At 38.2% G+C, this 27,973-nt stretch overlaps 2 protein-coding genes across 2 annotated transcripts in view; both read left to right on the plus strand.

Moving 5' to 3' along the window:
- The window catches only part of LOC107588331 (C-terminal-binding protein 1-like), a 30,493-nt gene extending 7,292 nt beyond the window's left edge, over positions 1–23,201 (plus strand). The window contains exons 4-12 of the mRNA XM_016276389.1: positions 10,230–10,384; positions 10,466–10,610; positions 10,704–10,910; positions 11,749–11,963; positions 15,237–15,367; positions 15,556–15,683; positions 18,981–19,101; positions 19,666–21,375; positions 21,563–23,201. Of these exons, the coding sequence (XP_016131875.1) occupies positions 10,230–10,384; positions 10,466–10,610; positions 10,704–10,910; positions 11,749–11,963; positions 15,237–15,367; positions 15,556–15,683; positions 18,981–19,101; positions 19,666–19,855 (1,292 nt within the window). The 3' untranslated portion in view covers positions 19,856–21,375; positions 21,563–23,201. The remainder of the gene's footprint in view (positions 1–10,229; positions 10,385–10,465; positions 10,611–10,703; positions 10,911–11,748; positions 11,964–15,236; positions 15,368–15,555; positions 15,684–18,980; positions 19,102–19,665; positions 21,376–21,562) is intronic.
- The window catches only part of LOC107588336 (spondin-2-like), a 32,380-nt gene continuing 26,012 nt past the window's right edge, over positions 21,606–27,973 (plus strand). Inside the window, exon 1 of the mRNA XM_016276402.1 lies at positions 21,606–21,674. Within this exon, the coding sequence (XP_016131888.1) occupies positions 21,669–21,674 (6 nt within the window). The 5' untranslated portion in view covers positions 21,606–21,668. The remainder of the gene's footprint in view (positions 21,675–27,973) is intronic.

A 27,973-nucleotide genomic window follows, 5' to 3' on the forward strand; every position in this document is an offset into this window, starting at 1 on the left:
GTGTGTGTGTGTGTGTGTGTGTGTGTGTATATATATGTATATATATATATGTATATGCGTGTGTATATATATATGTATATGTGTGTATATATATATATATATATATATGTGTATATATATATATACACACACATATGTATGTATGTATATACTTTTATATATATACTTTTAGTTATGGTTGTGTGTGTGTATATATACACTTATCCAAAGCTACTTAGAAATTAGAACAATGGAAGCAATCAATATAAACAAAAAAGCAAAGATATGCAAGTGCTATAACAAATCTCAGTTAGTTTAATGCAGTACACGTCGCAAGGTTTTTTTTTGTTTGGTTTTGTTTAGTTTTTATTATATAATAAAAAGAAAACAGAATAGAAGAAGAATAGAGCAAGCTAGTGTTAGAGGCCTCTTTTGCTTTTGTTAATTGTATAATAAATAGATAGAATACAAAAAGATTAGAGAAGCCAATGTTAGTTATTTTTTTTTAATAAAGAATAGAATTAGAATAGAGAGTGCTAGAGTTAGAGGGTCAAATAAAGATGGAAGAGATGTGTTTTTAGCCGATTCTTGAAGATGCTCGGACCGAGTTGAATATTTACTGAGTAATCCACTATTTGGTAGAGGGGGTTAAAATGAAAATTTTCATGAAAGATGACAGCATTATTATTTTACTTTTACACAGAGATTGGTATGTCTATTAGAGCAATCTTTTTTTTTTTTTTTTTTCAAATTTTTTTTTAATTGTGTGTGTGTGTATATATGTATATGTGTGTGTATATATATATACACACACACATATGTATGTATGTATATACTTTTATATATATACTTTTAGTTATGGTTGTGTGTGTGTATATATACACTTATCCAAAGCAACTTAGAAATTAGAACAATGGAAGCAATCAATATAAACAAAAAAGCAAAGATATGCAAGTGCTATAACAAATCTCAGTTAGTTTAATGCAGTACACGTCGCAAGGTTTTTTTTTGTTTGGTTTTGTTTAGTTTTTATTATATAATAAAAAGAAAACAGAATAGAAGAAGAATAGAGCAAGCTAGTGTTAGAAGCTTTTTTTGCTTTTATTAATTGTATAATAAATAAAAAGAAAACGAATAGATGGAATATAAAAAGATTAGAGAAGCTAGTTTTTTTTTTTTTTTAAGAAAACAAGCAGTTAGTAAATGAGTAGTGCATTCTTTTTTTAAAGAATAGAATTAGAACAGAGAGTTAGAGGGTAAAATAAAGGTGGAACAGATGTGTTTTTAGTCGTTTCTTGAAGATGTTTAAGGACTCAGCTGCTCCGATTGATTTGGGCAGGTCATTCCACCAGGAGGTAACAGTTAATGAAAAAGTATGTGAAAGTGATTTTGTGCCTCTTTGAGATGGCACAATAATACGCCGGCAGTGATATGAAAAGCCATGTTTGTATGCGTGTGTGTATATGTGTATATATATATATATATATTTATAATTTTTTTGTGTTGTCACGGTACCAAAATTTCAGTATTCTGTATCAATACCAGTGAAAATCCACGGTTCTCGGTACCAAAGCAAAACACAAAAACATGCTAATTAAAAAATTTGACTATACTTTCATTTAATCCAAACTGTGTACATATTTCATTTTAAATGGCTTTTAAAACCTTCTAGAGTTATTCAGCCAAGAATAACAACTAAGTTAGCAAAAAAAAAAAAAAAAAGAAGCCCAGAACTGCTTTTCTGACTGATATGACACAATGTTAACCATTTGTACATTCTCTAACACGCATATTTTAGATTCACAATTCATTTAAAAGCCTCTGGTGTGTAAAAATAGTAAATATCATCATGTCCTCCTGTTCCTTTTTAACCCTAATAAAAGTTATAGGAGCAATAAATGGTTAAAGAAACTTCATTCTAATGCTCATTATATTAGCGTTAGCCGTGCTTATGCTAATGATTAACTACTCTAATTCGCTCCAGACTGGACTATTGTATTGCTCTCTTGGCGGCCTTCCCGCGTGTACCATCAAGCCTCTGCAACTGATCTAGAATGCAGCAGCGAGAGTGGTCTTCAATGAGCCAAAAAAAGCTCACGTTACTCCTCTCAGGTTACACTGGCTACCAGTAGCCGCTCGCATCGAATTCAAGGTACTGATGCTTGCCTACAAGACAACCACTGGCGCTGCACCAGTATACCTAAACTCACTAGTTCAGACCTATGCGCCCTTCAGAAGCTTGCGTTCTGCAAGTGAACGGCGTCTTGTGGTGCCATCCCAAAGAGGCACAAAATCACTCTCAAGGACCTTTTCCTGGACTGTGCCCAGCTGGTGGAATGACCTCCCAATCTCAATTCGAACAGCAGAATCTTCAGCCATTTTCAAAAAACATCTAAAGACACATCTTTTTCGCCAGCACCTGACCAACTAATACTAGCACTTACCTATTCTATTATTAAAAAAAAAACAAAAAACCTAGATACGTGTACTGCGCTAGACTAACTGGCTACATTTACATGCAACCAAATAATCCGTTTGTAATCGGATTGACGGCTCAATCGGACTGAAAAGCCTTCATGTAAACACCTTAATCGATCCGATTGAGCTCGATCGGAATAAAATTCCGATCCGATTGAAGGGGGTGGTTTATACCTTTTCTAAATACGATTGAGAGTGCATGTAAACACTTGATCGGATTGAACCCCGCAGCTGAAAGAACTGCGCATGTGCAATGACGCAGAAATAAGCGTAATGACATATGACGCGCAGAACCAGCGGTTCTTCCTTTTGAATAAAGTGTTGTATAAATGCGTGTCCTGTCATTATAAAACTCCCTTTCACTCGGCAACTGTGAAGTGGAGCAGGACAACCTCCCACCAGTCCTTGTTTTGGATTCTCATCCACAGGCAACCCGTTTTGGGCATGGGGAGGGGGATTTTTACTGCGTGATAAATATGAGCAGCACGGCACAGCGGTTTATATGTATATTTATCCATAAATGGATAAATATGAATTCTGCTGTTAAAAACAAATAGAGAAACCGTGTAGGAGAGTGGTTATTATGTGCAAACAGTGAGAAACTCTATATTTGTGCAGTGTGCGCATGTCAAAAAAATCTATTCCGATTTGAAGCTTGTGACATATAAACGCGCACATCAACCCAATCACTTTTAGCGTTCATGTAAACACTACATTCAGATTTGTCAATCGGAATGAATTCAGTCCGATTGATCCAAAAATTGTGCATGTAAACATAGCCACTGAGACTTGTCATGGCACTTGTATACTGTTGTTGTTCTCTCATTGGTCTGATTGCTTCTATTGTTCTTATTTGTAAGTCGCTTTGGATAAAAGCGTCTGCTAAATGACTAAATGTAAATGTATGCAAATTCATTCTCTGCCAGCAGGAGGTGCTTGTAGAGTGGGAGATATAGAGGTTTCTCCAGTAACCGCTGTAATCAAATAAGCCCTGTGCTCACAAACGCTGCTCAGGCATTACATGCAAGATTAAATGAAAATGACGTCCAAAATGTTTTGAAGACAGTCGTTTTCCTTCATAAATACAGTGATATAAAAACACCCGCACCGGGTTTCGACTTTGACACGTGCAGTGTCATATATATATATATTAGGGGTTGAACGACTTCCGATTTTTTTTAAAGTCGACTTTTATGTGATGGAAGTCGACTAGTCGCTGATGACGTCATTAATGAACATAAGTCTGGAGCTGTAACAAACAGCTTGTGCACAGGTATGGCATATGACACAGCGCTGCCCACATGGCTATTACTCCTATAACAGCTCATTTTTATCAGTTCTTTTGCCTTTGAGTCGTTATGTTTCGCACAGATTTCTGCTCGTTCTAAATCAGATACAGATAAAGTAGCACAGTAAAGATTACATTAATATGAATGCATTAGTGAGCGCGATTGCGTGTGTGCATTAATTCTACCTGGCAGCGTCTCTCTACTAGTAGTGAAGCTGTGGGATTTAGTTAAGAAATATATGCTTGAACTTTTCAGTTTCTTAGCTATTTTATTGAGAAATCATAGAACAGTGTTGACAATACATTTCCGCACTGAATGATTCTGTGCGCACGATCTGCGCGTGATGTACGCGCTACTGTCTGTAGCCTATGTGTGTGTGTTACAGTGCTGCAGCGCATTAGATTAGAACGGCGATTAACTTACCTACCTGTACAATAAGCGGTTTAAAACGTGCATTCTCCCGTTCAATTTCGAGCATCCAGTAATATAATCACACATGTCTTGTGGAGCGCTTGCAGAGTATGCATTTATTTGTCGTTTTAACTGTTTGGAAACGGAGCGTAAATGTGGAAGTTCTTCAAAGATTTCTTATCCTGTTGCACCCTCTATAGGACCAGCGACTAGTCAACGTCAAGCTTAAAGCGTCATGGCAGAGCATTGAATTCGACTAGTCGATGCAACCCGTAGTATATATATATATGTATATATGTATGTATGTGTACACTGTGTACTCTTCAAAGAGTGTGTACATAATGTATAGGGCTGGGTTTTGACACAAATTTCACGATTCGATTCTCATTCACAAGCTTGCTATTCAATTCAATAGTTTATTTTTGTATATATATATCAGGTACACATGCCAAATTTTCTCAAAGAAAAAAATTATCTTACCTAATGCTGTAAAATACACATGAGAGTCAGTTGGTACTACATTACTATAATATTGAAGGTTAAAACTAACAGATTTTTTAAAGCTATACAACTGCTTAAATTGTACTTAATGAAGTTTTTATAATAAAAGTTACAATTACATAATAATATTTCTACTTCAGTTCATTTTTTTAACATTTAAATGGTGGCTGTCATAAAAAATATATAAATTAGACTGTGAAGCAAAGTAAAAATTATAATAAATTTATATGGTGCATATTTAGCAAAATGCCCATCTCTACAGTTTATTTTTCTATCTGACTGCGTTTATGGTCACCGAATATGTTTTTTCTGAGGTTACGTGACATTGTTTACAAGCCATTATATTGACATCTTTGCATGGCTGAAACACTAATTGAGTGATTACATGAGACAGGATACGGATTGTAAAGTTGTACTCTCTTTTAACGTACCTTCTGATGTTTAGGCTTGTTTATTTTGTGCTGAAACTGGTATCAATGGGGAGGAGATAATCAGCTCACTTGAACTGCCGCTTTTATTGAACTGAGACGCTACAGCAATTTGTCACTCCACATTAAACGGCGCCAAAACGGCATTTATTGTTTGAATACTGCAATACAATGGACAGAATTTGAAATCGGACACTTTGTTTCATATTAAAAGTACCAAAGCACAAGGCTTATTGCGATATATTGGATGAGAAGTACCCTTCAATGTTCCGTCCATTAACTGAAAACAGGCTAGACTAATCGATTCTTGGGATTTAAGAATCGATATCGTTTGGAAAAAAATGAGATAAATATATAAATAATGTTTGTAAAACGGCACAGCTTTTTAAATGTGAAAGTACACTCTTAACATCAGTCAGTCAAGCATTATAATATGATAATCAAGTATTATTTAATTATTGAACTTTAGTAATTACAATTAAAATGTGGTAACTATGTATGAATGCATATTAGTTATTTTAACTGAACTTAGGACTGGTGGTGGTGCTTTTTGGTCATTCAGTGTTTCAGTAAAAAAAAATGGGAAAAAACTAACAATAATACTGATAAGATGATTAATTCTACTAAGAACAATATAAAACACTCTAAGGATTACCGAGCTGCTGGATTCATGAATATTAATCAGGCTGTGTGCGTTCGCTCGAACTGATTTGCTGAAATTAAAACAGGGATGATGATAATAGGTGAGCACCAGCCAATGAGATTGTCGTTTGCGCATTAGTTCCGCCTACTACCAGAAAACCCGGCAGTTCTTAAAAGCTGAAGAATTCCAAAAGAACTGTTATTTTGACGGGAAAATACAAAGAATGTCGTTTACATGTAGCACATTAATTCTGCATGGTGTGTAAGACTCTCTCGCTCTGTCTCTCTCTTCTCTGCTTGTGTGTGAGACAAAGCTACGGCGAGTCGTGTGCCTTCACACTGCAGTTTACGGTACGTCAAATATAGGTGCGCTGCACATCCATTGAGATTAATTGAAAGATAGCGCAGATTGCTTGACGTGATTTACTCTCAATGTAGAGGGTTGCTGTTCCTCAGCAACCTCCTCGTCCCCATTGGTTTTACGCGAGCATCGTTTAGCAGAAATAGGTTTTGGGATTTGTGAGTTCTTGAATGAATGGTTCAATACCCATTTCCACACTGCTATTCTTAGATGAGTGTGATAATGAGATCTTAATTATATGATGAGCAAAATCTCACACCTCGTTGTGCGATATTTCTGGTACATGCCGCCTCATTGCATCTCTTAAAATGGGCAGTTTCAGTGATGCCGTGATGAATTTTGCCGTTTGTTATGTTATGCAGTTTAATGAATGTGGTGCTCAGAACATCCTGATGCATGATGGGAATCTGATGGCACTGATCAATTAAGTTCTCCTATTGCATCCTTTGTGTCTCGTCCTGGGATTCCTGTTCTCTTGCACAAGTCGTAGGTTTGGGAAATTTGTCCCAGGCTGGATTTGTTTTTGCGTTTGCTCAGAAATGTCCTTCCTGTAGTTATTCTGTGTTTGGCTGTGACAGGCAGAAGTTCCTCATTGTCTGACATGTCAGCTCTTTACCCTGCCGATTTAAAAGAATGTGCAACTATTAACAAAAAAAATGCCATCACTGCTTTTTTGCAGTCAGTTGTGACTGTGTTCTAAAATACTTGCTTTCACATACTCACTGTTTCTGTGAAGTCCCTGTCACTTGCCATGTATGCAGTGAATACAGTGCTGTTTTGTGAGAAGGATGTTTATTTTTTTTAAATATATTGTTTGGCCTGTAGTACCAATTCTGTTTTGTAATGATGCTTTATTGCATTTTCAGAGTGTCTTTTATACTATGTTGCCAACTATTATGTTCTGTAGTTCGATCTAAAACAAGTGGCAACAGTGCTTTAATGTGCAGAGATGCATTTGTAAGTGACCGGTTCTTAGTAGGCACGTTCAAATCAATATGTACTCAAAATGGACCACTAGATTCTTTATCAAACATGTTTCTTAGGGGTGTGTGGAAGGTAAGTGCAGACTTTTAGTAGGGTTATTAATGGATCGTCAGCTAATACATAGGCCAGATAACTAAACTTTCATGGTCTTTACAGAAAACCGATATCTGCAGATTATCACACTAAAATGAAAGTTGCCTCAAAACATGTTTAAAGCAGTTATGCTTTAAATTGGATATTTCAATTAATATGTAATAGTTATTCTCATGGGCGACATTTGACTCTTGAGTCAGGGGGGGGCAAAAAAAATTAATAAAATATAAATAAATTTTTTTTTTTTTCTGATGTAAGCATCAAAACAATGCCCTACCGTATTGCAACGCATCAAAGCAGTCAATCCAACACAGTCAAGAATAATTTAAAGAGGTTGCCACCGTTTAGTAAACTGTGAACTAGCTTTGGCTCTTCCTGCTGACTTGAATGGTGATACTTCCCGTTTTTCAGTTGATGGCCTTTCATTTTTAAACATTTTTTGCACGCTGCTTTTCTGATGTTTCCGTGTCTTTTTCCCGTGTCACTTGAAATGTTTCCGTTTTGAATCGTTGTTACCAAAGGCGAGACACGCGAGGAAAGAAATAAACGATCAGTTGTGGGACTATATTCTGTCATAAATCGCACACCATTCATTGCTGAACTTTCTACCGACCGTTACTGGAAATTAAATTAAATTCCTGGTTGATATGTCCCGATCTCAATAAAGTTTACGCACGCTTTTGGTCCGTGAATTAGATCTCATTCGGGACGCGCACTCTCTGTGGAGGTTTGGCCTGGACTGGTTCCAGAATTAAATCAACATATTTTATGTTCCGTCCATTGCAAACCACTGCTATTCTGAGAGTGAATCCCGCATAAATATGCGGATGTCATTCCCGAAACTTTGCATGGTGTAGTAGCCTGTGTGTCCGAAAAACGAAAGTTTCATACAAATTCTGAATGGATTATACCCTAGAAAGTGCGCAAAGTGCACTTCCTTTATCACTAAAAAGTATCACTCATCTTCGCTCATCGTGATCTTACAAAGTTCCATTATAATCAATGAAGCTCTCTAAACTGCACAATTAATCTCTTATTAACATTGCGTTTGCACGTTAGTCATGAGATGATTCACGAGTGTGCAAAAGTGCACTTAAAAACTGCGGCGCTTTCAGCGGTGAGTGAATTCTGACAAAACGTTTCTGATTGACCATTGCATTCAAGAAATCAACAGATATCTGTGATTGGTTACATTGCTCAACGCTGCAAAAACACATTTAGGGTATTTAGCGCTTGGCCAAGCACTCCAATTGCAGCGGGGCTGACATCAGGGATTCCATGACTTACAATTTGGGGGGGTAACATGACTAACAACTTGTCCCCCCTGACCCCCCCTAATGTCGCCCATGGTTATTCTGAACTTGTTGATGGTTGATTAAGTAGCTTTCAATCCTTGATGGTGTTTTGTTCTTCTAGTGATATTACTATGATCGAGATGTGCACAATATTATTTTACCACTAGATATAGTGTAATAGAGTAGAATAGAATGCAGGGCTCACAAATGTTGAAATTTACATGTCATCTTAAAGAGGGAGTTCATCAAAAATGAAAATGGTCATTTACTTGCCCTCATATCATTCCATACCCGAATGAAGTAGATATTTTGAGAAATGTCTCTGAGATTTCAATTAAAGTCAATGGACAGACACCAAAACTTATTGGTCACAAACAAATTTTATTTTCAAAATAAATACAATGACATAAGAGTGAGTAGATGAGAGAATTTATTATCCCTTGTTTCTATATTTATTTAAAGCTTTCTATATCTGATGTATTCGACCAGAAGTGGGTAGTGATGGTTTAGTAGTAGGATGAAGACAAAGATAATTTAGCCTCCAGTCTGTTGAATGTAGGCCATTATGAGTCATGTGAAGACTCCCTGCCCCCTTTCCTCATCTCCTTCCCTCCCTCTGTCCCCTGCTCACACTTTCGTTTGTCAGGTTGGGGTGGACCCTGAAGTAATGATCATAAAACAGTTTCTTGGAATTTGAGGCCACTAACATTCAAAATATGAAATTCTCTATGGCTTTGTAATAGTTTGGCGTCAATTGATATGGCCTTTTGGTAGCAATGCTGGTAGTCTTGGTAGCCTCATAATGATTTAGGGTGTTTTTACAGGGTAGTTATTGAATGCAGTTTAACAGTTGGCCAGCATTGCTAAGAGGAAACGGAAAGCCTTTAAAATCAGTCAACCGATCATACGTACCACCTTATCTGGTTTAATGAATCTTGAAGTGAATCCTGGTTGCAGATGATTGGAGATGCTGCGGTTGTTTATTAACATGAGTAGCATCCAAAAGCCAAGCTGGTTTTAAAATGTCTGCTTATAAGCCAGGTTTCCATGCTAAATTGCTAATTTAACTTATGCGCAAAATTGAAATATTGCATAAAACATTTGCACCGTTTCCATCCACAAGTCAAAGAACGAAATCGTCACTTCCTGGTAAACTGGCACTATATATATATCACTAAGAAAAGTAGGAGAAGCCACTGAATATAATAATTTTCATATATAATAAATTACTTGCACCTCAGAGTGAGCAGACGAAAACAAAATAAATGCGGTCATTGCTTTTGGAAGTCGTGTAATAGTTCTGGGAGGCAATTATACACAAATGCTTTGATGACAGACTTTGCTCGGGCACTTTAAAATGACCATAACTTTTCAGATGCTGTGGAACGAGATCAGACCGCTGGTCAGTCAAGATATGCTGTCCCATGGCGCAAAGTTACATTACTATTTTTGATGCGCATGGAGAAATTTACTCGGCAAATGCGTTTCCATGTCCCATTATTCGCATTAACTCTTTTTCGCACAAGTCAAAAACCACCTCAAGCAAAAACCACCTTGTGTAAACTTTTTTGCAAATTAAATTTTTATTTGAAATTTGTCGTTTCCATCACTCGTTTCTGATGTGATTAAAAACAGACTGATGCAAACCTAGCTATAGATACATGTAATGAACACAATGTAGAGTGTCCAGAATTGTAGGCATTTGAACAATTTGAGTTCCCATTACATGTAAGAAATTATTAATAAGGTTATTCTGGGTGTCCTGCAGGCATTCGACCACCCATCCTCAATGGCCCCATGCACCCTCGTCCTTTGGTGGCGCTGCTGGATGGCCGGGACTGTACGGTGGAGATGCCCATCCTGAAGGATGTGGCCACCGTGGCCTTCTGTGACGCCCAGTCCACCCAGGAGATCCACGAGAAGGTAAAGTCACAGATCGTGGCCATATCTCAGGCCTTTATACATTTCATAGGTTTTTACTCCGAGCATTTCATGCTGCTGCAGGTCTTAAACGAGGCTGTTGCAGCTTTGCTCTACCACACCATCACGCTCTCGCGAGACGACCTGGACAAGTTCAAAGGTCTTCGGGTCATTGTGAGGATTGGCAGTGGTTTTGACAATGTGGATATTAAAGCTGCAGCAGAGCTGGGTGAGTTTTGTTCCTGTGTTGTGAAATAATTGTGTTTGACTGTGTGAGTTTCAGACAAACTAACCGTTTATACTGGTTCTTTGTCTTAAACAGGTATAGCAGTGTGTAATGTGCCAGCCGCATCTGTAGAGGAGACGGCAGACACCACCATGTGTCTAATTCTGAATCTGTACCGCCGCGTCACCTGGATGCATCAGGCTCTGCGCGAGGGCACCCGTGCCTCCAGCGTGGAGCAGATCCGGGAGGTGGCCGGAGGCGCAGCACGTGTTCGAGGGGAAACGCTGGGCATCATTGGACTGGGTGAGTCCTGATGAGTTTTACTCGGGGCTCAAAGAATCAGCTCAATTAAGGCAACAGCTGACAGCAAATGTAACTTCTATACCTATAAAATAACTAGAATATAAGTTGTACTACTAAATATAAAACGAGACAAACTGCAGCTTAATTTTAACTAAATATTAAAATAACTAAATATTTATAAATAAATAAAAAAAGACTTAAGACACTACAGGCAAAATGTTTTTTTGTTTTTTTTCATGCACTGGTCAATTTTGAAATTGTGAGCTTTTTGGCTTTTCATAATGTGTGGTTTGCAATGCACTGTCTATTTGCATCTGTAGACTCTGTTACAATAATATCTTTAAAGGACTTTTTTTTCAATGAGGTTTTCAATTTCTCCTGTAAATCTCCACTTTAGTATCACTCACACCAAACGTTATAGTTTTATTCCTGTTTATATTTTGAAATATTTTTACAAAGGGTTTGTTCTAGTGCCGTCAAATTGAATGATCGCATCAAAACGTGAATTGTAACATGAATTTAGAACCTGGCTTTATCCATGTTCATATTTCTGTTCTGGAAATGTATGAGAACTAGTGCATCTTTTCATATTTAAACATTTTCAGAAAACTTGCAATACAAAAAATGTTTGCAATTCTTGATGTAATCAATCAAACTTGGGGAGTATGGTGGTGTTTATTTTTTAAAACCAAATTTACCTGGGGTGCCTTGTTTTAAAATGAATCATCAGTGAGTCTTCTTTTCTGAACCTCAATATAATCTCAGTTTTAACTGATTTGAGGTTAGTAATCTGGTCCAAACTGAGACTAAAACAATTTCTTATGATGGCTGTTTTTAGGACGTATTGGCCAAGCAGTTGCTCTGAGGGCGAAGGCCTTTGGGTTTGGAGTGATATTCTATGACCCGTACCTGCCGGATGGGGTGGAGCGATCACTAGGGCTCCAGCGCATGGCGACACTACAGGACCTGCTCATCCACTCAGACTGTGTGTCGCTACACTGCAGCCTAAATGAGCACAACCACCACCTCATCAACGACTTCACCATCAAACAGGTACAAACTCAATACTCTTCTCATTAAACAGCACTGTGGGAGCCGTTCGGTTCTCTGACTGCTTTTGGTATGGACCTGGGTCTGTTTGACATCAGAGTTTGACTCATTTGCTTCATGAGAAAGCTGTTTTTTTTTTTTTTTTAACTTGGGTTTACGCAACGGAACCACACCCATTGCTGGATTATGGTTCATGTGGACTCGCAGTTGGTATGACGCCAATCCGGCCTGATTTTCAAAAGTAAACTGGCGATGCCATGTGCATTACACATTTATTTCCAAGATAAATGGAAACGTTTATTCTGCACAACTATTTCAATACAACACAGAGAACAACACTCTCTCCTCCACAGATAAGGACTCGGAAGGAAGCAAAAATGGTGAAAAGTGATGCAAGCAGTGTAGCTGCTTAGCTGCAGGTGCTGCTAGATAGGAAACGCACTGTTTTGAGTGCAGAATAGCTTGCTGTAAAAAGAGACCTGTGGTTTCAGGAGATCAGGGTTCCTATGCGGTTTGGGAAAGTATGGAATTTGATTTTATTAAATTCCAGGTCTGGAAATGTATGGAAAAAAAGAGTATAGGAAAATATTTGCATTTCCAGACTTTTGCTCCTATTTGGTTTATAATAGAAAACTAAGAATTTTAAAGAAATAAATGTATCTTACAAGAAGTGTTTTCATGGCAGATGTTTAGTGATTCTTTAGTGATTGTCAAACACGACTGAATGAACTCAACGTGCACTTTTAATTAGGCAAAATGCAGGTCATAAGCATTTTGGGTTTTTTCTCACAATATTTTTTTTGCACTGTTACATAGTAGGGCTGGGTAAAAAATATCAATATCTCGATATTAATCGATTCTCATTTTTACGGAACGATATCGATTCTTAAATCCCAAGAATCATTTAGTCTAGCTTGTTTTCAGTTAATGGACAGAAGTTTGAAGGGCACCTCCCATCCAATAAGCATTGTGCGTTGGTACTTTTAATATGAAACAAAGTCTCAGATTTCGAATTCTGTCCATTCTATTGCAGTATTCAAACAATAAATGCCGTTTTGGCACTGTTTAATGTGGAGTGACAGATTGCTGTAGCGCCTCAGTTCAACAGACGCAGCAGCGCAAAGGCGCACGTGAACCAATCATCTCCTCCACATTAATACCAGTTTCAGCACAAAATAAACATGACTAAACATCCGAAGGTGAGTTAAAAGAAAGAGTACAACTTTACAATCCATATCCTGTCTCCTGTAATCACTCAATCTGTTTCAGCCGTGCAAATACGTCAATATAACAGCTTGTAAACAATGTCACGTAACGTCACATTTACCTCAGAAAAATGTATTCGGTGACCATAAACTCATTAGTCAGATAGAAAAATAAACTGTAGAGAGGGGCATTTTGCTTAATATATGCACCATATTCATTATAATGTTTACTGTTCTTCAATGTTTAGTTTGTTTGAATTAGGCCTGTCACGATAACAACTTTTTGTTGTGCGATATATTGCCCCAGAAATAATTGGGATAAACAATATTATTGTCATTTTAAAGACCATTTTATGCCACTGAATATATAATCATAATGTAACAGCATAATAATGCAAGAAGGCCAACACACTTCCAAATGACAACAAACTTTTAATTTTTAAGAATATTTAGATCATGGAAATTAAGTATCAAAATATTAGATACCTTAAAATATAAACATTTTCTAACAAAAAGTGCAAAGTAACAAGTACAAAAAAAGAAAAATGCGCTTTTATGGAGATTTTTCCATCTACTGATTTTTCCCTGGCCGCCTTTTCTCTGTAAATGAAGGGTGCACACTATTGCTGAAAAACACAATCACTACTCAGCAGTCAGATGTCCGTATGCACAAAGGCACAGATCCCTAAACAAGGCCATATCTGCAGATTCAACTTTTGTAGAAGCATTTTTAAAATTTGAACTAGCACCTCATGACTACACACGTTATGTACGAGAAGCTGCAAAAGACTCCGGCGCAAGTGGAATGTAAAAAACACGGTGACGTACATTTTTAAGTATATATGGCGATATATTGCGTCACCAAAAATTATTGAGGTCATGTACATATATTGCGCGACAAGTGGATAATTTGATTATTGCGACAGGCCTAGTTTGAATAAATCCATCAAGTTTTTATGACAGCCACCATTTAAATGTTTATATAAAAAAAAACGAATTTTAGTACGTTCGAAATTGGTAATCGAATCGCAAGCTTGTGAATGAGAATCGAATCGTGAAATTTTTGTCAACCCAGCCTTATTACATAGCCTCAAGAACCTTTGCAAAAATAAAAAATAGAGACTTTGTGTGCACAAGAAACCATTAAATTTAGCATATAGGACAATGCACACTGAGCCACCTATTGTGACATCAGCCCATTTCGTGTCATGGTTTTTCCGCTGCCACAGAGGATGTTAAATTGTACATTAGACCTTGATATTAGAGGTACTACCATAAAGAGACAAATTGAGCAAGTAAATCTCTTTAATTCTTGTGCATCCATGCTCTCGTTTTATTCATAGTAAGATGGCAGTGATGATTATATAAAACTAGAAATTATAATGTGTAAGCGTGCCAAAAATTCTCATGCGCACCTGAATAGTTTCTCGAGGGCACAAAAAATTTTTTGTGCATGCTAAAGTCAGTTTTTTTGTTGTTTTTTTTATGTACAGTCAAACCACAAATTATTCAGACACCAGATATAAATGTATATATTTTTTTACTAATGGGTGCAGGACAGTATAGTTCATTTATGTAAGTGAGGATAGCAAAAGAAAGTAAACTGTGACATACCCAAAAATTCTTCATACAGTGGACTACCAGTAAAAAGCTATTTAACCTTATTCATTACATACCTTCCTATCAAAGTTATCTGACATTATCGAGACACAGTTTAACTCTTGAGTTCTTGTCATATTTTATTACCATTTTCTGAACTATAGTGAATAAACTGTGATCATGTGAGATGTTGAAGGTGTCTGAATAAATTTTGGTTTGACTATCTATTTATTTTAGGGGTTCTATGTTGTCACTTTGAGAAAATCAATTTTTTTTTAAAAACTAAGAAAATAAAAATATTTACAGATGACTGCACTATATACCAAATATAATGCTGAAATTAATGCTGTGTAGGAATAATAATGTGTAGGAACCCTGGGAGATTGATGTGGAAATGAACCAAGTGTGAAAACTCTTATAAGCTAGTTGAATTTGGCTTCCTTTTAATATCTGTTAATGCTCTTATTTGTAGATGCGTCAGGGCGCCTTCCTCGTGAACACGGCGCGTGGCGGTCTGGTGGATGAGAAGGCTCTGGCCCAGGCTCTGAAAGAGGGCAGAATACGGGGAGCAGCCCTGGACGTCCATGAGACGGAGCCCTTCAGGTGAGGGACTCAAGTTTCCTGTTTGCTTTCATTATTATTCTGAAATGTTACTGGAACAGTAATTTTCAGTTTCACTAAACTACTATGAAATTATTGTCTAATCCACATTCAACAATTGGCCTGTCAAAGCCCTTACACTGGAGGCTATTTTTTTTCTATCATGACACTAACTCCATTTTCTTCAACAGTTTCTCTCAGGGCCCACTGAAGGACGCCCCAAATCTTATCTGTACCCCACACACATCCTGGTACAGTGAACAGGCCTCCATTGAGGCCAGAGAGGAGGCGGCGCGGGAGGTTCGCAGAGCCATCACAGGTCAGAAAACTGCCTGCTGTGAATAAATAGCATATTGTTCATTCTATAATAAGTGTTGCAAATAAGGATGTGCATCTCATGACTCGGGCCGATACGATACGCATCTCAATGCATAGCCAATGATACGATACATTAAAGATACATATGAAGCAGCTACCGATGCGATACATACGATTCACCCCTATTACGATGCAGTGCGATCCGATTTCGATTCGATTCAACACAATGCGATTCGATGCAATGCAATGGAGAAAATATTATCACTTTTAATGCCTCGAAGGCCTGTTTCAAGTTAACCAAATAAGCCAGGGTTATTTCAGTTAGTCTGACTCAGTCAAATGATTTGGTTCCATAAAGCAAATTGAACATAGGCATAGATCAAGCTTAGTCACCGTGGCAACTTATGCTGGGAAACTAACCTGGTCTAAAGCAGTTTAACTGTCAGGCTAAGCTAAGCTCTTCTACTGACCAATAAGAACATAGCGATATTACCACTGTCTCACATACTATTATTTGACTTTTTTTTTTTTTCGTTTTATTCATAGTAAGATGGCAGTGATGATTATATAAAACTAGAAATTATAATGTGTAAGCGTGCCAAAAATTCTCATGCGCACCTGAATAGTTTCTCGAGGGCACAAAAATTTTTTTGTGCATGCTAAAGTCAGTTTTTTTGTTGTTTTTTTTATGTACAGTCAAACCACAAATTATTCAGACACCAGATATAAATGTATATATTTTTTTACTAATGGGTGCAGGACAGTATAGTTCATTTATGTAAGTGAGGATAGCAAAAGAAAGTAAACTGTGACATACCCAAAAATTCTTCATACAGTGGACTACCAGTAAAAAGCTATTTAACCTTATTCATTACATACCTTCCTATCAAAGTTATCTGACATTATCGAGACACAGTTTAACTCTTGAGTTCTTGTCATATTTTATTACCATTTTCTGAACTATAGTGAATAAACTGTGATCATGTGAGATGTTGAAGGTGTCTGAATAAATTTTGGTTTGACTATCTATTTATTTTAGGGGTTCTATGTTGTCACTTTGAGAAAATCAATTTTTTTTTAAAAACTAAGAAAATAAAAATATTTACAGATGACTGCACTATATACCAAATATAATGCTGAAATTAATGCTGTGTAGGAATAATAATGTGTAGGAACCCTGGGAGATTGATGTGGAAATGAACCAAGTGTGAAAACTCTTATAAGCTAGTTGAATTTGGCTTCCTTTTAATATCTGTTAATGCTCTTATTTGTAGATGCGTCAGGGCGCCTTCCTCGTGAACACGGCGCGTGGCGGTCTGGTGGATGAGAAGGCTCTGGCCCAGGCTCTGAAAGAGGGCAGAATACGGGGAGCAGCCCTGGACGTCCATGAGACGGAGCCCTTCAGGTGAGGGACTCAAGTTTCCTGTTTGCTTTCATTATTATTCTGAAATGTTACTGGAACAGTAATTTTCAGTTTCACTAAACTACTATGAAATTATTGTCTAATCCACATTCAACAATTGGCCTGTCAAAGCCCTTACACTGGAGGCTATTTTTTTTCTATCATGACACTAACTCCATTTTCTTCAACAGTTTCTCTCAGGGCCCACTGAAGGACGCCCCAAATCTTATCTGTACCCCACACACATCCTGGTACAGTGAACAGGCCTCCATTGAGGCCAGAGAGGAGGCGGCGCGGGAGGTTCGCAGAGCCATCACAGGTCAGAAAACTGCCTGCTGTGAATAAATAGCATATTGTTCATTCTATAATAAGTGTTGCAAATAAGGATGTGCATCTCATGACTCGGGCCGATACGATACGCATCTCAATGCATAGCCAATGATACGATACATTAAAGATACATATGAAGCAGCTACCGATGCGATACATACGATTCACCCCTATTACGATGCAGTGCGATCCGATTTCGATTCGATTCAACACAATGCGATTCGATGCAATGCAATGGAGAAAATATTATCACTTTTAATGCCTCGAAGGCCTGTTTCAAGTTAACCAAATAAGCCAGGGTTATTTCAGTTAGTCTGACTCAGTCAAATGATTTGGTTCCATAAAGCAAATTGAACATAGGCATAGATCAAGCTTAGTCACCGTGGCAACTTATGCTGGGAAACTAACCTGGTCTAAAGCAGTTTAACTGTCAGGCTAAGCTAAGCTCTTCTACTGACCAATAAGAACATAGCGATATTACCACTGTCTCACATACTATTATTTGACTTTTTTTTTTTTATAGCCATGCAGCCTTTCTATCTGGTTTTATGACAGCTGTACTGTTTATAGTTTGCAGAACATTAGAACATTACAATCTAAAAATGCTCTGTAAAACATTAAAATAACTAAATTAAAAGTTAAAATCGCTGAATTAAAAATAAAAAATAAATAATAAAGAAAATGACTAAATTTTACCTGCTGTAAGAAACACACTAACTCATTTGAGCTTAGTAATTAGCAGCCTACTATCTTACATTTGATTGACCCATTACAATAGTCCACTTACAGTTACTGCTGTCATAAAAATACACTTTTATATGTAGGTTTAAAATTCTACAAAAGACACATTTAATGTCCAAAAACAAATTTTTTTGCAAAGTGTATATTTTACTCAGAATTATTGTGCTCCTATTCGATTGCACTCCTTCTGTTTAGCGTGCATGCGTGCAGCTGCGCTCGTTCACTCGCGTTAGCCTCGCCCACTCCTGACAGCAAAATTTTTCCATGATCGACATTAAGGTCTGCTTAAGAATAAGCATGCACAAATTAGTGGGATTGTGTGAATTTAATTTGTCGTTTATAAAACCGCTTTAGCCCCAATTGATTTGTTAGGTTATTTCAGGTCAGGTTTTGGACTTTAATCCCAGTTTTTCCTCGGGTCTCCGTGGTGTTGTGATGCGTCATATTCACGCAGCAGCGGAGGAGAAATCAATCTACGTATAAAATGTTGGTCACAGATTATTGGTCACTTTTTAAATAATAAAAGTATAGCGCATCCACTAGTAATTATATATAAATCGTTTTTTACCGATGCAAATATGTTTGAAACGATGCATCGCGATATAAATGACAACTTGTAGCTGATGCACACTTTTTAAACCGATGCATCGCATTGTTAACTTTTTATGCCGATGCACAGAGCGAATCTGAAAATCTTCCCATCCCTAGTTGCAAAACATGCCAGAGTAATACAAAACTTTGAAGTATTCATGTCCAGTTCCAATTGAGCTGTAGCCAGTTTTTGCATAGGTCCAAATGACACTGCGCTCTCTTGTGTGTGTGCAGGTCGTATCCCAGACAGTCTGAAGAACTGCGTGAATAAGGAGTATTTGATGGCAGCCTCTCAGTGGCCGTCTATGGAGGCCACCACCGTTCACTCTGAACTCAACGGAGCTGCAGCCTATAGGTAACTACACCTCCCTCCTGTCTGCCATTAGTGCTTTTACTAGGGCTCGGAAATAAATTGATGCATCGCGAATCGAGAAATTATTCGGCATTAGATTTTCCGAATGCATCGCGATTCTTTCTCGAGTCGATTCTGAGCTTAGTTTTCAACAGCAGATGGCACTACATGCTTTTAGAAACCGCCGTACTCTGCTCGTTTCCAAATCCTTACACACACTTGAACCAGAAATAATAATTGAAGCGAATAACAAGGGTGTTCACAGTGGGCTCTGTTTCCATTAATCTCGAGTCATAAAAGCATACTCATAATCATACTCATCCAAACGCACAAGCGCTCTTCAGCACTCCTCTTCATTAGCACTTGAGTGTGTGGATAAAAACTAGATTAGAGCGCCATCTGCTGTTAAAATCTAAGCTCAGATTCAATTCCAGAGAGAATCGCAAATGCATTCGGAAGATCTCAGAAATGATCCACGAATCGATTCTGCCTCGATTTATCGTCGCGGCCCTAGCTTTTACTGTATCTCGGCGTGTTTGAGAGAGTGAAAACATGTCTCTGTCGTAGGTTCCCTGCAGGGCTGATTGGCGTAGCAGCGGGTGGGCTGCCTGGAGCCGGGGCAGGAGTGGAGGGCATTGTGGCTGGATCTCTGCCCCTGGCCCACGGCATCGCCCCAGTCTCACACCCGCCTCATACCCCCTCGCCCGGGCAACCCTCCAAGGCCGAGGCGGACAGAGACATCCCTTCCGACCAATAGCATCCCAGCACATTCCATCTTTGCCCTGATCGATGCCCTTTCACCTCACCCGGGGGGACTGACGCCCCTGCTTTCGATGTGACCTTGGGTCACCCCAGTCCAACAGAACACGTGTACAAACCTAGGAGGGAAACCCTGTACCCCGAACGTACCCCTCATTTCCACTCGGTCTCCTCTATTGTTCACTTTGGCAGAAAGCAATAACTTCTCAAGGATTCAATAATTGGGTTGATACACACTATTTCTAAGCTACGAAATCCCAGTTCCTTTGCTTTGTATCTACTCTGGACTAGTTGGAGTTTTTTTCCGATTAGTGTTTCTTACATTTCTGTTCTGTTCTTTTCTTATCTGTTTTAACAGCGTGGAAATAAACGCATGGACCTTGTTTTCTTTCCTTCGTCCCCTGCCCATCCTCTTCCTAGCATACATTTGTAAAACCTTCTCAACCTGTCCCATCTTAGCAAACATTTGATCATCAAAACAAAGCATCAGCTGGCTACCGTCTTTAAATTCAGCATTTTATTATTTATTTATAATAAAATTATTTCACAGCTGGTGTTCAATAATGGAGATCAAGGCTAATGGCTATGGCCCGTGGCTAAGAGTAACAGTCCATGGGAAGAGCTCAGATGTCTCGCGTTCCTCTCACTCTCTCTTCATGTGGAAGGCATCTTCTAGATTTGTCCATCCTCTCTCTCTCCTTCTCTTTATTTTTGCAGAAAACAAGAGCTTCGCCCCCAGAGCTGTTGGGGGTTTGATCATGTGCTCCACTTTAAGTCACAAGATTTACAGCGTCCGTAATGCCTGAGGTCTGCATAACAGTGTCATTGAAAACGCATACGTGAGATTCCATCGTCTCGTGATAGCCGACTTGATTTTATTTTGTGCACTGCTTGTGAATGATGATGATGATGATGGGAGATTGCTCGTAGGCAGCCAGCTTCATAAATGCAAATTTCAAACAAAGCCATATTCATAGTGTATAGCATCTCTAACTTAAGACATATCTGCAAGATTTGACCTAGCCTCAAAAAATGCTCTTTTTACAATGTGTGCGTACAGCATTGACCTCCGCTTGACTCATACTGAGATCCACCATAGCTAAGCTGATAACATTGGCACCTTTTTTAATTTTATTCGTAGCCATTTGAAGAATATTTGCCTTGTTTTTCCATATCTTCTCTCTGGCCTGGATTATCTCTTGCTGTACTTCCTCCTTGTGCCTCCTTTTTCCAATTAGGCCTTCTCTTTGTGACGCGGCGAGGCACACTCGTCCTCCATCAATTCCCATGAAATCACTGTGTAGCGAATCCACCCGTCTGCCCTGCCCTTCCTCCTTCCCACAAGGCACTTAAACTCTTAACACACACTCACAAACACATTTTCATACAGGCCTGACAAACTCCGCTTCGTCCACCTTTTTGTGAGGAAGTCCTGGTGCTCCGGAGGCTGCAGTAGCGTTGAAGGCCAGCAGGTGGCGGCAACGACTCTCTTCCCCCACAGAGAGCCTCTCGTGAAGGGTTAGCACAGGGGTGCCCAAGCTCGGTCCTGGAGGGCCGGTGTCCTGCAGAGTTTAGCTCTAACTTGCCTCAACACACCAGCCTTCAAGTTTCTAGTATGCCTAGTAAGAGCTTGATTAGCTGGTTCAGGTGTGTTTAATTGGGGTTGGAGCTAAACTCTTCAGGACACCGGCCCTCGAGGACCGAGTTTGGGCACCCCTGGGTTAGCGGGAAATCAGACGGACCTGTTGTGGGCCGCACCATCTGTCGACACGCTTCCAGATACTCAGGATGGGGGTGATGTCGCCGAGTTAATGCAGGTCATATACCCTGAGCTTAACATTTTCATGGGCGTCTTCTATGATATCAGCCTTCGTTTTCTCTGCGTTTTCACAATTTAGAGCACAGAAAATAAGGTGGAAAGAATGTAAAAGCTAGGTCACTGGAACGCTGGTTGCTTTCCAAAGAAGGTAACGTTAAGAGAGTGTCTCGGGATAGCGTTCTGAGAAAGAGAAAGGCCTTTCTAGTACCTCAGTAACAGATATTGAATGTATGCTCAACTTTCTGGCTTTGTACAGCTTTTTTAGATCATAGGTTCCTATTTCTGAGGGGGTGTGTATGCGTCTGCATGTATGTGACCTTGTGTGACTGCTTATCCAGTGCATCAGTTATTCGCAAATGACAAAATAAAGCGTTTTTCCCCCCTCCATGCATAGGATGTCTATTATATTGTTTCATTAGACGTAGTTTGAATCTCAGGCTTTAGCATTAGGAAGTTCTTAATCTGTGATTTTTGTAATTCTCTGTATAAAGGAGCACAGTTTCACGTCTTCGTCGAGATGTATGCTGATAAACAGAGGAGGTTTGAAACTCTGCGATTGAGGATGCGTTCTTGATAGCCGATGTTGTCGTAAGTGTCCTCAATCCTCATGGATTCGTGCATGATAACCATATCAGGCCCCACCCCCTCGCTTCCCATTGGCCACGTTTTGATGTTGAATTTTGAGTGACCTGCAGCTTTTCCTAGACTGAAGTGATGCCCTTTATTCTAGCTGCTCTGTAAGGTTTCTCCATACTACAGCGTTTTTGAATTTTTCGGGTTTCTTCTAGCATTACCGTGGTGTTTCTTTGCCGTCAGCATCATCCAGCTTTGATATGAGATGTGCACTATGTGTTAAAACCAAGAAATAAGTTTGTGTCATTCAGTGTTCAACATGTTGTATTGAAACATTTCAAGATGAGTCTCGGTCCATCCTTTCACCCTTGTCGTCCCGTGGTCCCCTCGCTGCCTTAATGTCGTTGATTGCGGTGAATCTTCCCCCCACAAATACACATGCAAGAGAGAGGAGGCTGTTTTCTTTAGCCATATGTTGCTCTGTGTGCTTGATGCATATTTTTGGAGAGCACGAATGGCTTTCACTTTGAGGTGTGAAATGCTCAGGCACTATGAAAGACCCTTTCAGGAGCCGCCGATGTGGTTAAATCTGGTCTGTGAAGGGAGGCTGGAGAGGACAGATATGGACTCGCAGCAGTCAGTTTCTCTCTCAGGGTTGTAATACACGCATATCCCACAGCCGCCAGTTACACACGTCCTCCATCCCAATGAAGATCATGTTGTAGATCTCCAGAGCTCGCCTACACAGTCCATCTTTCAACAGTGAGTGTCCTTCTGTGATATTTGTCCTTTCTATTGCTCTTTTTCTCTGCGTGTTTGTCGCACTGACACCTAACAACAGAAGAATGAATGTTTTAATAGAACTGCGTGTAACATTGAAGTTGGGAAATGTATTTTTACAACATGTGAACTTTTTATTCCTTTCTCTTACCTTCTTTTTGTTGTGAATTGATTTTTTTTTTCTCCCCATCACCAGACTGCAAAAAAGTAAAAACCACAAAAAAATAAAATCCTGTAACTAGGCTCTTAAGCTTTACTTTTGTTTTTGTTTACTTTTTTATTAGAAAACAATCATGTTTGTGATGGTAACTTCTGATGGTAAATTCCACAAGGTATTTTAATAAAATCCTAAAGATTAAACCCTTGGTCGCTCACTCTTTTATAACCTGAATTAAAGTTGAACTCTGAAGTCAAGACATGCACGACCATTCAAAAGTTTGAGAAATTAATACTTAAAGTACATTTTATTTGGCAAGGACGCATTAAATTGATAAATCGGTATATGCAGTAAATATATTTGTTTCAAAAGATTTAAATGTCAAACAATTAAAAAAAAAACTTTTTTATTAATCAAACAATCTTGAAGAATATATCACGGTTTTCAACATTAATCATAAATGTTTCTTAAGCAGCAGATCAGCATATATTAGAATGATTTCTGATAGATCATTTGACACCGAAGACTGAAAATACAGCTTTGCATCAAAGGAATATGTTTTTTACTAGATATTAAAATGGAAAATTATTATTTTAAATGTATTACTTGTTAATATTTCTTGTTTTATTGTTAAATTAAATGCATCCCTGCTGAGCATAACACTTAAAAAAAAATAATACAATTAAAAAAACTTTTGAATGGTAGTTTATTTTAAATGAAAAGCAAGAACTTTGTACTTTCAAGTAAGACAATCGTTTAAACAAATTACAGACAAATGTATCCATCAGGAACTGGTTGGTGAAAAGTGATGTTATATATCAGAATAATGTGCGTGTGAGTTTGCTAAAACCGTGTCTAAACCTGTAGAGACTTTGTAATGATGAAATATTACAAAGATGGGTGATTTTCTGTGTAGTAACATGCATTGATAGAAGAATCATACACCATAAGACCAGAAACATGAATTATGTCAGCTTGAGTTGAACTCTTAACAATATCATTTCTGTTGCCAGGATTATTTTTAAATGCTCGTGTGAGTTTAGACGAGCACTCATAACACGAGTTTTCCAGACTTGCTCTTCAGGTGTTAGCGGTTTTGTTCATACAACATCTTTGGTTGTAGGGAAAAGAAAAGCACAGTTTGAGGTGATTAAAGGGAGGAAAGTTTTTAGCAGGGTTCTCCCTCTGAATGTGTCCTGATGCTCGTTTATCAGCTAATGTCCCCAGGTGCTGATGTGTTGCCAATCAGGTTAATGAGGTGTTCAGGGCATATACCCCCTACCTCTGCTAAAGCTGAAATTGTTACCAAATGTCTCTGAGAAACTCCTTCTGCCACATATTAAGCCCTGTTGTCATAGGACAGGAAAAGCCTTTTGTGCATAAATGAGTTATGTAGTATGTTAAATAGTGTTTTTTGTGTGTGGCGCCTGTTGTTCGTGCCATTTCAGTTTGTTTGTTGAAAGCTGAATTTTAGGAGTGTAGGTTAACCATAAAGGTTTGGCAGTAAACATTTTTTATGTCTTGTAAATAAAGGAAACTTGTCTTGGAAAAACAGTGTAGCTTTTATATATATATATATATATGGCTTTCTCTGTATAGTTGAGTGAAATGGTGTTATACGTTAATAGGTGTTTTATGACGTTTTGATAAAGTCAGAAAAGTCAAGAAATCGAGAAAACCGTTTCACTGCAGTGATTCACCATTATGTCTGAAGCCCCGTAAGGATTGCGCAACTCACTGATGTTTACGAAGTTGTTGAACCTTTTAAAGACCGTTGGTTTAATTTAGCAAGTTCCTTTGTTTGTTCATTAACCTGAAACGGTCTTTCAATTTTAAAACACCTTTTTTAAACCCTATTTTATATGCATAACAAACACCCATATAGTTTCAAAGTGTCTAACATCTTCATATATTTCCATGATGTTTCACATAATAAAGTGGATTTTATTACATGCACTCTTAAAAAATAAAGGTGCTTCAAAAGGTTCTTCAAGCGATGCCATAGAAGAACCATTTTTGGTTCCACAAAGAACCATTCAGTCAAAGGTTCTTTAAAGAACCATCTCTTTCTTGCCTTTTTGTAATCTGAAGAACCTTCTTTCGCCACAAAGAACCTTTTGTGAAACAGAAAGATTCTTCAGATGTTAAAGGTTCTTTATAGAACCATTTAGACAAAAAGGTTCTTCTATGGCATCGTGAAGCACCTTTATTTTTAAGAGTGTGCTTTGAAAATGTCCAGTTATTGCACACATTTCCTAATTACGTTGAAGGAATAGTTCACCCCAAAATGAAATTTGTACTCCCCTCAGGCCATCCAAGATAAAAAAAGAGTTTGTTTCTTCATCGAAACAGATTTGGAGAAATCGCTTGCTCGCCAGTGGATCCTCTGCAGCCAATGGGTGCCGTCAGAATGAGAGTCCAAACCGCTGATTAAAAACATCACAATAAGTAAGGAACAGTTTACAACAGGCCGTTGAATGACATTGTTCAGATGTTGTATTTCGAGACATTTGTCAGGTTTTGTTCTTGAAACACTCTTGTGTGCAGGACTAGTTTCTTACGCATCTCATCCCACGCCTTGTTGCTAATTCCAAAACGGCATTTTAGACCTAGTAATGTAGGTTTGAGTCATTGACGGCAAACTAACACAGTTATTAATGCATTTATGAGAGAGAGATTAAGCGTGTGTGAATTACCCGAGCCTGTGCGTTTCTTTCAACACTGTTCGACAGCAGCGTCTCTACTATGATAAACCGTAAATTCATTTGTTTTACGAACAACGCCAATATGACCTCACTAGTGAGAAATGACGTGTAGCCAGTGCTGGGTAGTACCTGATTACATGTAATCTGGATTATGTATTCAGATTCCAAAAATTATGTACTTGTAATTTGAGCAGATTACATTTTTTAAATGCTCCTAATCAGATTAGTTACTTTTTATGGATTACATGATTGCGTATTATTCACACAGCGGCAGTAATTTATTCATAAATCCCTAATTCATTTTGAGTTTTTTTTTAATCAACTCAACAAACCCACTGCAGTTCTTACAACCCTGGTGTAATGTAATGTTTAATGCATTTTATAATGTTGATATAAAAAAGAAATGAACATTTTCTTTCTCTTTGCTTTTGTATGTCAATGTTACGTTTAATGGTAAGTTTTTAAAACAAGATAAAGTAGTCAATGCATTGCCTAAAATGAGTAACCTAGATTACATTACTAACTACAATTTTCATGTAATTTGTCATCCGTAACGGACTACAATACCCAGCACTGCGTGTAGCTTAGAAGCAGTGCTGACAACATGTTTCTGTGCACATGTATGTTTCTGTGTGCGTGTCTGTATTTGTGTGCGTTTGTAAGGGAGAGAGCGCGGAAGAACGAGAGTATTGCTTTCCGTACATAATAGAACGTAATTCTGTGGCAAAAACATGGAAGTAGTTTGTAGTTTTTATCTTGTGGTTTACTATATTCATTTGCTTTGTCAGTGTCTTTATGTGGTTTGGTTCTTTTGATGCTGTAGGCTTTTTTTAATGGATGTCAATGGAGGAGAGGCTTCACTACACTGAATAAACAGCTTTTCTTTTTTTTAGGAAACAGCCTATCATTTAATGAATTGACAGGCTATTGGGTAATCTTTGACATGTTTTACACTAAACAATAGTTTTGAGTTCAACTGTCAAAAAAAGTCACAGACTTTGGTTTTAAGGTGCATGTGATCCAAGTTGTCCGTTACAATTTCTCCCAGTAGTAAGACAATCTCTGGTATAATCCACAAGTAATCCTCATGACTCCAGTCCATCAATTAATGCTTTGTGAAGTGAAAAGTTGCATGTTTGTAAGGGTGTATTCACACCAGGAAAGTCCACTAGTTCACTTGCTTTGGTCCGGACCAAATACAATGTTGATTTATTTATTTTTAAATAAAAATGATGCTTTTACACGGTCCTTTTTGCAAGTGAACCAGAAATTGTAAACACGACCACACGTGTGCTTAAGGTCATCCATTCATTGGTTCATCCATTCAGCTGTACCAGAGTTTGTTTGGAAGCGGACCGAGACCACCTCTTCAGCTGGGTCTCGTTATGGTTTTTTGGTCCGCCCCCGAATGCGATTGCTGTGAACCAAACAAGAAAGGTGTGAAAACACCCTAAGAAACAAATCCCTGAGCTAGACATTTTAACTTGACTGTTGCTACTGGACATTTTAACATTGTTTGTTTTTAATTTCATAATAAGCAAATCTGCTTGTCATTATTCATCACAATTACATTTTAATGGGATGCATAAAAAAATATTTTCTTCAAATTATCTGAAAAAAAAAAACATTTCAAGTTACCCATGTTTTTCCCCACATTAACCTTAATTTCAGTGGAATTTAAGTGGAAACTCCTATTCTGTAATGCAGTAAGTGTGTGTTTGAGTGTCAGTGACCCAGAGTCCGATTACAGATGAGATGCTGTGTCGTATGTCTGCGCTGCACCTCCAGATGAGAAGGTGACCATGTATTATGTCTAAAACTGTTTCCCTCAGACAAGACGTAAAAGTAGGTTCCACTGTTTATGGGAGTCGCTCAGCACAGAATGACTGTTTATGCTGCACTCTGTCCCCATGTAAATGTTTTTTCTACAGATGATCGTCTCCGAGTCATTGCCAGTTTATTTGACATGGCTTCAACGCATCTCCACTTAATCCCACAAAATGACGTCATGCGTCCCGCATCCCACTGACAAGTTTGCAGGGAAAAAGTGAGCTGTTGAAGGAGTAGACAGCCGTGCTTGAA

Source organism: Sinocyclocheilus grahami, unplaced genomic scaffold (assembly GCF_001515645.1).
Source record: "Sinocyclocheilus grahami isolate Dianchi unplaced genomic scaffold, SAMN03320097.WGS_v1.1 scaffold102.1, whole genome shotgun sequence".
NCBI classification, from domain to species: domain Eukaryota; kingdom Metazoa; phylum Chordata; class Actinopteri; order Cypriniformes; family Cyprinidae; genus Sinocyclocheilus; species Sinocyclocheilus grahami.